We start from the raw sequence: 13,644 nt of genomic DNA on the forward strand, positions 1-13,644 counted from the left end.
CAAGATAGAGATTCTGGAAGCAAAACTTCAACTTCTCAACTAACTCATCTTCAACAAAGCCTCCAACAATCACTGAGGGGAGGAGAACCTTTTCAGTAAATGGTGCTGGGAAAACTGACTGACCACATGCAGAAGATTGAAATAGGTCTCCTATCTATCACTACACACAAAAATAAACTCTAAATGACCAAAGACCTAAAGGTAAAACCTCAAACAATAAGAATCTTAGAAAACGCAGAAGATACACCTATAGAAATAGGCACCCAATTATTGATCAAAACCTCAGATGTCCATACCATAATAGATAAGATAGACAAGGGGGACTTCATTAAATTGAAAAGCTTCTGCAAAGCAAGAGAAACCATCAAGAGAGTGGGGAGACAGCTCACAGAATGAGAAAAAAATATTTGCCAACTGTATATCTGACAAAGGCCTAACATCCAGGATCTACAAGGAACTCAAATGTGCCAAAAGGAAAAAAAAAAAAAAAAAACAGCTCCATTAAAAAAGTAGACAAAAGACATGAATAGATACTTCTCAAGAAGATATATGGGCAGCCAACAGACACATGAAAAAGTGTTCAGCCTCACTAATCATCAGAGAAATGCAAATCAAAACCACATTGAGATACTACCTAACCCCAGTAAGAATGGACATCATTAATAAAACAAACAATAACAGATGTTGGCGAGGTTGCAGTGAAGGGAGAATGTTTCTATACTGCTGGTGGGAATGCAAACTAGTTCATCCTCTATGGAAATCAGTGTGGTGATTTTTAAAAGAACTAGAAATTGATCTTCTATATGACTCAGCAATCCCCCTACTGAAAATATACCCGGAGGAACTCAAATCATTCTACCAAAAAGATACCTGCACATGTATGTTTATTTCAGCACTATTCACAATAGCAAAATCATGGAACCAACCATGTTGCCCATCAAAGCTGGACTGGATAAAAAAAAATGTGGTACAAAAACATGATGGAATATTACACAGCCAAAAAGAAGGACAAACATATGGACTTTGCAGCAACTTGGATGGATTTAGAGTCTATAATAGTGATCTATCACAGAAACAAAGAACAGAGTACTGCATGCTCTTACTCATGAGTGGACCCTGAACATTTACCATAATACTATAAGAAAGGGATTGGTAGCAGCAGGATACTGCTGGAGTGGAGTGGGGACACATCAATAAGGGTACCTGATCTCAAATGAGGCAAAGTGGGGACCAAAGGGAGGCCCAAACTTTACTCGTAGGATGACCATTTATATACCTAATCCTGAATTGTACCCTACATCTTTAAAATAAAATAAAAATTATTTTTAAAAATCTACAATATTTTCAGTAAGTTTTTACTGTTTATTTACTTATCAGTTTAAACTTATATTTAGTCTTTGTTGAGAACTATAAATTAATAGATAAGCAATATTTTAAGTCTGTTACATTTCTAGCTTCTAATGATATTTTCCAGTAATAGTAAAGTAAGAAAAGTTTTGATTTCTTACCTGCACAATGTCCCTTTCAGCATACCTTCCTCTGGAGGAGACTCTTACATCATCTCCATCCAATTCAACCATTGCTTGAAAAGAAATATGTACATTTTAGCCAAACACTTCAATGAGAGCAATAAAAAAATGCTAATGAGGTTAAGGTGAATGATCATCTGTCTAATTTTTTTTTTTTTTTTTTTTGAGTTGGAGTCTCACTCTGTCGCCCAGACTGGAGTGCAGTGGACGCTCCCGGCCACAGCAGCCTCGACCTGCTGGGCTCCGGCGATCCTTCCGCCTTAGCCTTCCGAGTAGCCGGAATTACAGGCATGCGCTACCATGCCCGCCTGATTTTTTGATTTATTGTAGAGATGAGGTCTCGCTGCCCAAGCGGGTCTCGAACCCGTGGGCTCAGGCAATCCACTCACCTCAGCCTCCCAAAGGCGCGGGATTACAGGCTGAGCCACCGAGCCCGGCTTGTCTAATTTTTTAAAATCAGGATATAAATTAGCAATGTGTCCTATGTGAAGACAAAAAGTTTGCTTATCTCTTCATCCACTTCTCTCACAAAACTTGACTGAGTACACATTTCACAAATGAAGAAAAAATGAGCTAAGACTTTGTGTCACCCTTTGAAAGGTACACAGTGTCAGTGCACTCTGGAACAGTCTCTGGGCTGATGTCTCCATCGAACTGGTTCTAAACTCTGGATTATATGCTTATATGACTGATTGAGCAAGTGATGCTAACCCATCAAATTTTAATTTTTCTTTCTAACTTAAGAAACTTCTCACTAATCATCATAGCATTTTTAAAAACAATTTGAGCTCTATTTCTACTGTAACCATAACAAAGCCCCCTCTACACACTATATTTATAGATATCCATGTTGCCCAATTTTTACTTTATAAGTAGATTAAAAAATCAAAGAGGCATTTTCTCTGCCCTCAACTGATCAGATTAGTATTCGTTTTCTGAAGTATAATTATTTTGTTGGTTAAGAAATAATTTCAGTATCACATAGATCAACTGGTAGTTGGCAATGCTGTAATCTAATGGGAAAGCTGGTGATACAGTCTTGCTTGTTGCAATTAAGAGCATTTTCCAGAGCTTATTACGTTTTCAGTGAAAATTCTCTAAATAATTAATTACATGAGAAATGCTAATTTGTGCTTAAAGCATAATTCTATTACTGATAATTCATTTTGTATACACATGACATTCACCAGACTCCAGAGAGCCATTGCAATTATAATGTTTGTCTTTCATCCCCCACCATCCCAGTACTGCTCAGACAGCCTACAAGCCTCATCCCTCACTATTTTCTGCAATGCTTAGATAATTTGCACTAAAAACACCATTTTCAATTTTACCTTTCTATGTATGTTCATGAGTCAATATTTGGGTTCAAACATCACTAGTATACAAACTTAACAGAGAGCCATTATTCAACAGTTTGCTAAGATATACAAATATATATTCTAATTATGTAAAATATGTACATCACCAACAATAAGTAATTAAGTATTCAAAATACAAAAGACATTTTTGTCTCCTCTACTTCTTGGAGATGACAATAGGAGAATTATGAAATATTTTCAATAAATAATTCCTTTTTAAAATCTAAATTCACAATGTTCATATTACTTAAATGTACATTGAAGGTGGCATTCCAGCAATCACAGAAATTTCTCCATTATTCTCTAATTTGTTAAAAACTTGCAACTATTGCCCTATACTCACTCTAAAATGGGAAACAAGAAGTAGATGATAATTTCCTTCCACAATTCTCTACAATATCAATTGATTCTGTGTGTTTCCTTCCAATTAATGAAGAAAGGGACAATTATTCATGCAACATTTTATTAGATGAGTTCCTATAGCTCCCACTTTCAGCATATCCTTTGGGTTAAAAGACAACAGACAGCATGAATTGGAGCCTACACTTTTAAGAACAAGGAGAACAGAGATGGTATGTAAGTTGTGAAGGAGTCAGTAGTCTGAAAACCACTAGGTTTTCAGACCATCTGGTCCTCAAAGAGGCAAAGATTGAGGCCTAGTTTCTCACCAGTACCTCTCCCTAGAATGTAAATGTGTAAGGGACAGAGTTACTCTTCTTTCTAGCCATGGAAGACACAGTAAAGTTAAAATTCCTCCTATTTATCTATTCTTCTAACTTGGATCAAAGTAGATAGCCAGATGTTGCTTAATTTGACTTTTTGACTGCCTTTGAAGGGCAAAGAAATTCTGCTTCATGAAATCTTTCTCCTTAATGAAGTTGCTTTATTTAGGAGTAAAAAAATCATTGGGAAAAATTATGCAGATAATTATTTAATATTCTTATTTAAATACAGAATTAAATTTAAATACCATTAATCTAATCTTTATTCTTATTTCCTCTAGCAAAGAACGGATGGCAAAATATTTCATTTCTTACTTATGCAAACAATACATTTCAGATTAAACGTGTAGACACTGGATTTATGTGGTTAGCTGATGATATTTGCAAGTAGGATTTCAGTCTTCATATTCGTTTATATGTGTGATATATATACTTTATGGCAGATTTGGAAGTGCTGTGAGAGGCTTTTCTAATAGATGGCAACAATTTGACTATAAGTCAGAGATTTTTCTATATTAAGCATGAGTATTCCATCCCTTTCTTCTTAATCATGGCGGGAAGAGATGTGTTTTGAGAAGAGATAAAAATACTTTAGAGAAGCATCTATTTTCTCTTAGCAAATAGCTGACTTTTCTTGTACTGGGCCTGGAAGTTTTTCCATCCCATTAGAATTTCCATCTTGGTAAGGACAGAAACCAGGTGTTGCAGGACCCTAATTCCTCATTCACGTGTTTTGAGAGGAAAAGTCCACTCTAATTTCTGGGAAGGCAACTCTCCTTTTCATCTGCAATCTACAATCTTCACTCCCTTTTCTGTATGGAAAGAGAAGCAATTAATAAGGTTACTGAGACTGGGTGAAATAACAGCTTGAATCTCGCCTGTTAGCAGCAGACTGTTCTGAAATTCAATGCCATTTCTCTCTGTGGCATGCCTAATAGGCAAAGCTCTGACTCTACAGAAATGAGACCTATAAGAGATATAAGTGAGGTTATTTAATCTTGAGGGGTAAAAGTACTGGGGAGGAGAGGTTGTGACTATCTACAGGTTATAACCCAAATTATTAAATTCTGCACTGCTAGTAATAAAGTTGATATGCTGGTTGGAGTGATTCCTGCATATTTCTTTTCCAGCTAGTTCAGGACCTCAGAGAGAGAAATGAGGTGCTGTCATACCTCAAAACCCTAAAAAATTCATTGTGAATAAGAGAAAGAAATAAGATAAACAGCTGTTGTTATTGGGTGACTGTAGTATTCCCAAAGCTGTGCCTGCTGCTTTACATAGAAATAAATGACCAGAAATATATACCAGGAAGGGTCAGTGACTTTGTCTTTCTACATCATGTGTTGAGGCTCTTAAAAGGAAGGAACTAAAGTTTACCAACTTTAGGTCATACCCCAAATGTGGACTTCCATAGGAGTCTGGGAGACCTGAGAGGTACATCCTTCAGAGGAAAAAGCAAACAGTTGCCAAAAAAAATAAAGCATGAATTTAGCACAACAATCAGTGAAGTTTGTGAATCACAGTATATCACTGACTAGTGCAGATTATCAAGTACACAAAGCATTGACAAGAAAGATCTTTTAGTGTTGCTGGCTCCAGAGCGGTATTTCACACTTACACCTGACATACAATGCAAGTAGATGTAAATGTTCAAAGATAAAGGAAATATTAGCAGAAGTAGTAGCAGTCAGAGCTAAATGACTTTTGTTTTAGAAACTGTATGATTATAATAATGAAAAGGATGACTAGCATAGACTCTTAGGGAATCCAGGGTCAGTAATACAACTTTGCCTGAGGTGCTTTACTTGAGACTGACAGATCTGTATTATCCTAATGAAAGAGGAACTGGTTGCTAAACAAGAATCACGAGTAATAATAATACACGAGTTGGCTACCTATGTGTCTAAATTAACCAGTAACTTACCAAAGGGTATTTCAAACATTCTAAAACTATTCTCATTTCCAAAGTCCCAAGCTAAATAAAATACTATTATTAACACAAAAACAGCTGAACCAGGTCAATGTAACATAGCCACGTACTTCTGTCTAGTACAGAGTTCTCTCAAAGGAATTCACCAGATGACTAGCAACACACTATCCCTTAAAATGTTTACCCATATCATAGTTACCCAAATACCTGTCACTTAATTGGCATTTGAAGAAGGCCTGAGCAGAACAAAAAGCTACCCAGTATGCCAAATTAACATAATTATATAAAGTCCCATTAAATTTCAGCTGGTCAGTTCCATTTTCATTTTACTTTGCTCTTTCATATGACAGAACTTATTTATTCATAAGGCTAATGTCTACCAACTAGCCAGTGTCTGAAAACCCATTAAATTAGCATATTATGCTATGTTAACATTTCCTTTCACAACCTAATGATTTATTAATTTAGCACTCATCCTTAAAGGTTTTTAGTGACCCCAGAGTGTGTTTTGCCTTGGGAACAAAAACTCAATTTATCACTCTGTCAGTTTTAAGAAATATTATTCTGAGGTACAAACTATCACCAATGAAATGGAAAGCTACATGTTGAACTAATCTATAAACTAGAGAGGTACTATCCTACTCAAAAGATAGAATCTTCTAATTTTTTCTCTCTATATATACCCTATCCCTTATCCTTTCTTTATATGCAGTCTCTGTATACCATCTCTATATATCTATATGTACCTGGACACTATACACAAATCCAAACAGTCACATCCTTCTACACAGAAAAGAATGCTAAAAACTAACATTATGGTGTATCAGATTAAATAAATTCCCAGTGAATACTGCTGAAATTTTACTACTCACCATCAAATTCTGCTGGTCCAACACCTACTATAATTATTGACATTGGAAGTTTTGAGGCCTTCAAAGAGAATACACAATAAGGTTTTATTTAAGAAACTGAGTTTTTAAGAAAATAATTAAAAGGCAAATAATACCCTGAGTTTTATTTAATATTTTTCACAGACATTCATTAACATAGTTTTGGAATATATTCAAAATTATTTACTCAGAATAATATACTTGATTACACTCTTATTTTTTCCAAACTCTCTATAAATTAAACCAGTGGGACAATCTTAAGAAATAACCAGCCCTGAATAAGAGCAACTGAAAGGTAAGGAACATATACTTTCACTTGCTATGCTAAGATAACCTTGGGTGTTTTCGGCCTCTTTTTCATGTTGTTTCTCCTTCAAATATCTTTCAGTTGCTTAAGGGAGAAAACGGTATCAGAGTCAAAACAGTAGTAGTATCATACTCTACCTCATTTATACTCAAGGTTAGAAAAACCAATTTTTACTATGAGTGAACATAAATAATCATCACAGAAAGTTTTTAGTATTATTAATTTATGTAGTCAATATCCATGAGGATTGTAACATCTAAATACTTGATGTTAGAACATGTTTTTCCGTCATATATATCATTTATATTATCCCTTTAAATAATTTACTGGTAAGATTGTGAGACCCAGCAATAGATAGATAGAACATTATAGCAACCACATCTTCAGCTATGAAAGTCACTGAATTATGAATAATTATTCCTCAATGCATCATATCCTTCTAGTCAAACCTAAATTATTAAGTTCACATTTTAAAGTGCATATTAATGTCACTGACCAGAACATAAAGGAAATCAAGATAAATTCAATCTGTGTATCTACTTAAGAAAACAACAAACTTACCAATAAACAAATTTCCAAGCCTTTACTCCTCCCTCCTTTTTATGTTTGGTTTTTCTAAGAATGTCTGTAAAGCATTTAATTTTCCCCCACATATGACATTTTTCTCCACCACACAGCTCATTATATTTCACTATTCTATGAATAATTATGAGGATTGATAAACCACTCAGGCAACCTATCTTTATGAAATGTCTACTTTGTGCCAAACATTGCTAAACCCAGATATAGACAGGTGAGTAAAACAATTATTTTATAGATTACCACCTAGTGAATACAGATTTTATAGATTAATCTAGTAAAGAAGACAGCCAAATAAATAAGCCTAAAAATCCAAGCATACAAGTAGGAATTATAATGAACGAGATGGTTTCTGAATCAAGACCAGTCCCTATCCAGTTTTATAGAAATAGTAACTAGCTAGCACAGTTCTCCTGCAACTGGAATGCAAATACCAAGACTTAATCTATACAAATCACAAGATTTGTGTACAAGTAGATCAAACCAATAGAGGTAAATATACCCATACATATGAAAGTGACCCTATCTTTTTTTTTTTAAGGCAAGTATTTTATTTTAAACTCAACTATTTATACCTTAGTCCTCATGGAATGGTACAGATGTGTGTGAGTTGTCTGGGTAAGGTTAGGGAAGCAATGTGTTGCAAAGGCGTGGACATTTTATTTTACTGTTAAGTCACCTAAAATAGGCTCTGGTCTCACTCTAAGTAGCACCATGCTGTCACTTAGCCAGCCCAGTACTGAGTTACTCCTACTCACATTAACTATGGACTCCTTAGTCTGAGCCATATCTGAGATAACACCATCTGTAACAATCAGGAGGACAAAATACTGGGAGCCATCCTTTACAGAAGAAGCATATCTGAAAGGCAATGAAAAGGTAAGAAATAACATGGAAAATAAAGCAGTCTCTCTACGTGATAGTTACTAAATACAATTTGGATTAGTCAATGAACTTTTTAATCTCAAGAAAATATTTAAGCATATGTTAGAAGCCTAACTATGCAAATTCTCAAATACACATTTTTCGGAAATAGCACGCTAGAATAACTGCTATGTTTGTGCATGCTAGTACACAGAAATATCTGGCTACCTTTCAAATTCATTTACTAATAAAATTGGGCTGTATGAGGGGCTATTCAGCACAAAGGAATGGGCATAGCTATTGGAAACAGATTTATCCTGGGTAAGAAACACACTATGTGAATGATATTCAGTAAATTACCTAAACAATTTGAACTTTATTTTCTTACCTTTAAAACTGAGTCAATAACACTGTTTTATATTGTTACATGAATTTAAAAAGAAATTGCATGTATGGTACTCAATATATTTGGTTCTAGAAATAATAGCAATGAACAAAGATGGTTTTTGTTTTGAAACTACATAGAAGTAAAGGTTGCACACATTGTGAATGTACTAAATGGCATTGAGTTGTACACTTTTAAATGGTTGTTTATTATGGAAATTTCACCTCAATAAAAATATGCAAGAGAAGAAAATTTTTTGACATGTCCATAGTTAAGTTTATAATAAATATTAAATCAATGAAAGATGAGGAGAATTAAGCCAAAGTAAAGAATTATATACATAATATTACCATATTCTAGCACTTGAAGTTTATCAGAATTCTTACCAAATAATACTCAGTAGAGTGGAATTTTATACATGTTTTATTTTATTTCTCCTTTCCTGCAGTGTTCTACATTCTAGGTATCTAATTTCTATTCTCAGTAAGGATAACTTTTATGATTTTTGTTCATGATTAGTTTACAGTTCATGTCCAGTGATAAGTAAGTATTATGGCTGTTTTCGGAGATAGAATAGTAAAGAAGAACTTGGCCTATATTTCTAAAAGATTACTGGGTAGATAGAAAAGTTGGGATCAAGGAAACTTCCATTGATTGTCCAATGAAATTCCTTAATAATCTGAAGGATCCTAAGGAATTCTATTTGAATGGATGGGGAGAGGCAAATAGCATAATATGTCAGGGCACAATTATTTCTTAGCAGAATTAACAACTATATAAAAGAGAAAAATATTTACAATGATAGAAAATAGTATTTGCTGTTACTAATTAAATACCAGTAATTTTACAGATTGATGCAGAGAATACAGTAAGTTGAATGCTCATTCATATGCTGTAAAGAGAGTATTAGATTGGTTCAGTAATGTATTGTATAGTCAAAAAAGATCCCCATAGTACTGAATAATTGATACTGGACATTAAATAATTTTTAATTTGACAGTAGCACAACCAATAGGAAATAATCCAAAGCAGTTATGAATGAATTCTCCTACTCTATGCTTTTTTTTTAAATAAAAAAAGAAGTCTAGCAATTTCCTTTAGGAATTCAATTTTAATTCTTAAATATCAATTATTTTTTAAAGGTATTTTTAAATATGATTCAGAAATATAGGAATATATATTTCATGTGAGTAATGGAAGGTTATGAATAGTGGTGAAAATGCTTCTATAAGTACAATATGGCTTTTATGCTTTTCTTACCAACTGATGCTCTTTAAATGTCAAAATTCCACCAGATTTAAAAAAAAAAAACAGTTCAGAAATATGAGTACTATGCAGGAATATAAAATACCATTTCCAGGGGCTTAACTGATTTTCTTTTGATTCACTAGAATGTATACCTAAGACAAGAGGGAAAGTATATTCATACTATGAAGAGAGTTGGGGAATACAGCCTGAAGGAGATTATAGTAAACTTGGAATTTCTCTGAAGTTTGTTGTTTTTTCTTTAAAATTATATGAATTTTTCACTTTATAATAAATACATACTTGTATTCATGTTTTATGTTTCTTAACTTTGAGGAAAATTAAGACACTGCACAAAGATACATGAGTTTATTGTATGAATCCTGTTACTACTAGACACACTCAATTTGAAAATAAATTACATTTTACTTATAAGGGCTGTCCAATTCATTTCAGTATATATCACCATGCTCCACAAATTATTCTTTTAAAACTATTCATTGTTTTTATGGCACTCGTTCTACGTGTTGACATATTATTGCACTTTGCAAGTAAATCTAAATTTCAAACAAAATCAATATTGGACTACCATTCCTTCTAATTTAGCCTGTTTAAAAAAAAGTTATTATATATTTAACAGTAAAATAACTAAAGTGCTACAGAAATGTACAAAGTAAAAAATATAAGCTGGCCACACCCCAGTCCCTCTTCCAGGAGGTGACAGTGATATAGAGACTCATTCAGTGATATATGAATTCAAATTATATTTTAAAGGTATTAGAGAAGCTTGCTTCAAGGAACCTAATGGAAAATCCTTTTGTAAATTGCATAATTAGACTTTTATTATTAAAAGCTAGCTGTCTTTTTTTTAAAAATAGCCTATCTATAATTTATATCTTAATATTACTATGATAAATCTGAGAGAAAAGTTAACTTTATCAGGGTTGTAGAATTTAAACACATGCCTTTTGATTTTTGGTGAAAGAATTTTCTGGGATTGTTTTTGTAAAAGTTCATAAATGGTTGGTTCAGATTTGTAAAATATTCTTTCAACTTATTATTTCACAGGAATAAACAGGACAAGAAGACAGATAAGAAACTGACTCAGGGATGTTTCAATTATGATTTACACAATGGATTAAAAGTTCTTAATACTGAATAAAAGAATACATTTAAATATTTCAACACGAAGAAGCACAGTAAATTTTATGTTACTAAGTTGTCACTCCAAACCATTTTTGACTGGGTAGTGAAGGAACCACAAAGATAGTCAGGTTTGTGGCACTCTATTTTGCGTGTCTTTACCTCTGTAGCAGAGATTTAAAAGGTTTAAAGACATAAGGCACCATAAAATAGTGATATGGAGTTAGATTATTCTAGTTGAAATTTTAGCTCCACCACAAATGGTCACTCTACATTTCTATTTTGTCGTGAGGAAAACAGAATTAACACTATTGTCACCTCCTAGAGTTGTGAAGATTAAAAGAAGTATCTCACATATTGCTGGAAACAGATCATGGGTTCAATAAGGATTATTGTTCTGATTTTATTAATATTGATCATACAGATGAAGAGATAAAACACACATTCTTTAGATTAATTTGAAAATTAGTTATAAAATTTCCAAAATAAAAAATGTTGTTTCCTGAAAGACAAAATTAATTTTAGCTAGCTTTCTGGATCCTAGAATGTTCTCACCACCAAAAAAGAAAGAAAGAAAAAAAAAGACAAATAGCCAAAATACAGAAAATGATAGATCCCTCCTAAAAACCAAAATGTGACAGCCTTAAAATTATTAACACATTAAGCACAGAAAAAAAATAACTAATAATTTGGAAATAATGAATATTATTTAAATCAAGTGAAGACATTTTCAAGATAGCTTAAAAAGGTATTCACCATTTTCATTGGTGTATTAGTTTATTTTTGAAGTATTAAGTTTGTAGAATACACTAACAAATTGTTTTAAATAATTGAAGATTATTGACATAGAATTCTAAACAAATAGCGACTTTTGAAAAAATAGTAAAAATAGAAATGTAAAAAAAAAAATGATAACGTCATATCCACGAGGAAACTGAGATTAGTTAGGGGATGGTTAAAATTCTATTTTATTAAAACTGCATTCCATACAACTGTTATTTTCTTAGTATTTTTCTTTCTATTTTATTATTAAGATTTAAACATAGTGTTATAGACATTCTATATCTTATTAAGTTCATATCTGGAAGGTTCTAAAATTATTTATCCAATTTTAAATTTGTTTCAATTTACTAAATAATGATAATACAATTCTTTCTTTTGGTAGGTCAGATAATTATGTTTGTGTGTCAACTTGGCTAGACAATAAGATCCAGTTATTTAATCCAACACAAATTTAGGTATTGCTATGAAGAAATTTTGTAAATGTGGTTATCATCTACAAGCAAATGCCTTTAAATAAAGAATATTCATCCAATTAGCTGACGGCCTTAAGAGAAAAAAACTGGTTTTTCAGGAAAAGGGGAATTCTAATTCAAGGTTGCAATATAATCTTACATGAGTTTCCAACCTACCAGCCAGCCCTACAAACTTTACTCTTGCCAATCCTTCCAATTACATGAATTCCTTGAAATATGACTTTATATCTATATATTTGCTACTGGTTCTGTTTCTCCGGAGAACTTTGACTGATATGGTATGCATCAATAATGATCACAATTTCCACAGGTCATTAAGACTGGCTAAGCATTATCATTTTAAAAGTTTCTTTAGTTTCCTATTACAACCTCACTTAATTAAAATGCACTCATCACATGTGGTACTCAGGTAATTCAGTTAAACTGGTATGGATTTCACAGTATATACAAAGTATATAAATATACAAATATGAATGATTCACTCACAGTGAATATTTTCCCCTTCAATGTGAAAAAGATCTACATGAAACCATAGAGTAGTATCAAATTAGTGATAGACATATACATGGAATAAAATCATATATCAGAAGTGATTCTCCGTGAAGAAGTGCAATATATTTGGGAGAATGTGGAAGAAAATGAGTGGTGGGTGATAGATGAATATTTGACATTCTTGAGTGCCTAACTAAACTCTATGCGCTTAACTTTATGAAAAGGCATCAACAGATGTTGAGTAGGATTTTTGCATCATTTCCCCAGACAGTTCTGGGAAAGGAGGACTGAGAAAGCAAGAAATCAGAAGCAGGGGCTTGGAAAGCTTCAGAAAAGCATATAAAACCTTTGAATTTGCAAATTTAATGTTTAGAGTTTGGTCTGTTTCACAATATTGTCATGCTATCACTATCACCTAGAAAGTCAGTAGTCTTATTACAATGAGATCAATCCTACAAATGAGCATGTGCTTAAAATTGTTAATCTTGAAAAGAATGAGCATTCTTTGAAATTCTTATAGAAAATTATTACAAGCTTTTATTCATATAGAAAACACACTTTTTTAAAGGGAAAAGATAAAGCAAATAAAAAAAGTATGAATACATATTTGCTTTGACTTTGCTAAGAAATAATTTTGTAATGATAATATCTTAACATATCCAGAATTCATTTATTAGACATTTGTTGAATACTTACCTCCTTGGTGCTAAGTACTGTTGAAATGCCTTTAAGTTTTATATAAAATAATAAGTTTGATATAGAAGTCATAGATTCATAATAAAGATGGATACACAAAACTTCCTATTATATTAAAAGGAAAAGATGACTCTTGAGAAGCCATCTCTTACTGTTTTTTAATTTTATATCATTAAAAATAACAATAAATAATTATTAGATCATGATTTGTTTTCAAAAAGTCTGAAAGCTTCAGCTAGCAGGTA

General features: G+C 32.6%; 1 protein-coding gene across 1 annotated transcript in view; it reads right to left on the minus strand.

Moving 5' to 3' along the window:
• Window positions 1–13,644, minus strand: part of CPNE8 (copine 8) — a 208,391-nt gene that overhangs the window by 14,587 nt on the left and 180,160 nt on the right. The window contains exons 17-19 of the mRNA XM_008061880.2: window positions 8,077–8,179; window positions 6,415–6,472; window positions 1,509–1,582 (exon numbers count right to left, since the gene is read on the minus strand). Coding sequence (XP_008060071.1) covers window positions 1,509–1,582; window positions 6,415–6,472; window positions 8,077–8,179 — 235 coding nt within the window. The remainder of the gene's footprint in view (window positions 1–1,508; window positions 1,583–6,414; window positions 6,473–8,076; window positions 8,180–13,644) is intronic.

Source organism: Carlito syrichta, unplaced genomic scaffold, assembly GCF_000164805.1.
Source record: "Carlito syrichta isolate Samal-C Ts95f unplaced genomic scaffold, Tarsius_syrichta-2.0.1 Scaffold305634, whole genome shotgun sequence".
In the NCBI taxonomy this organism is placed as follows: Eukaryota; Metazoa; Chordata; class Mammalia; order Primates; family Tarsiidae; genus Carlito; species Carlito syrichta.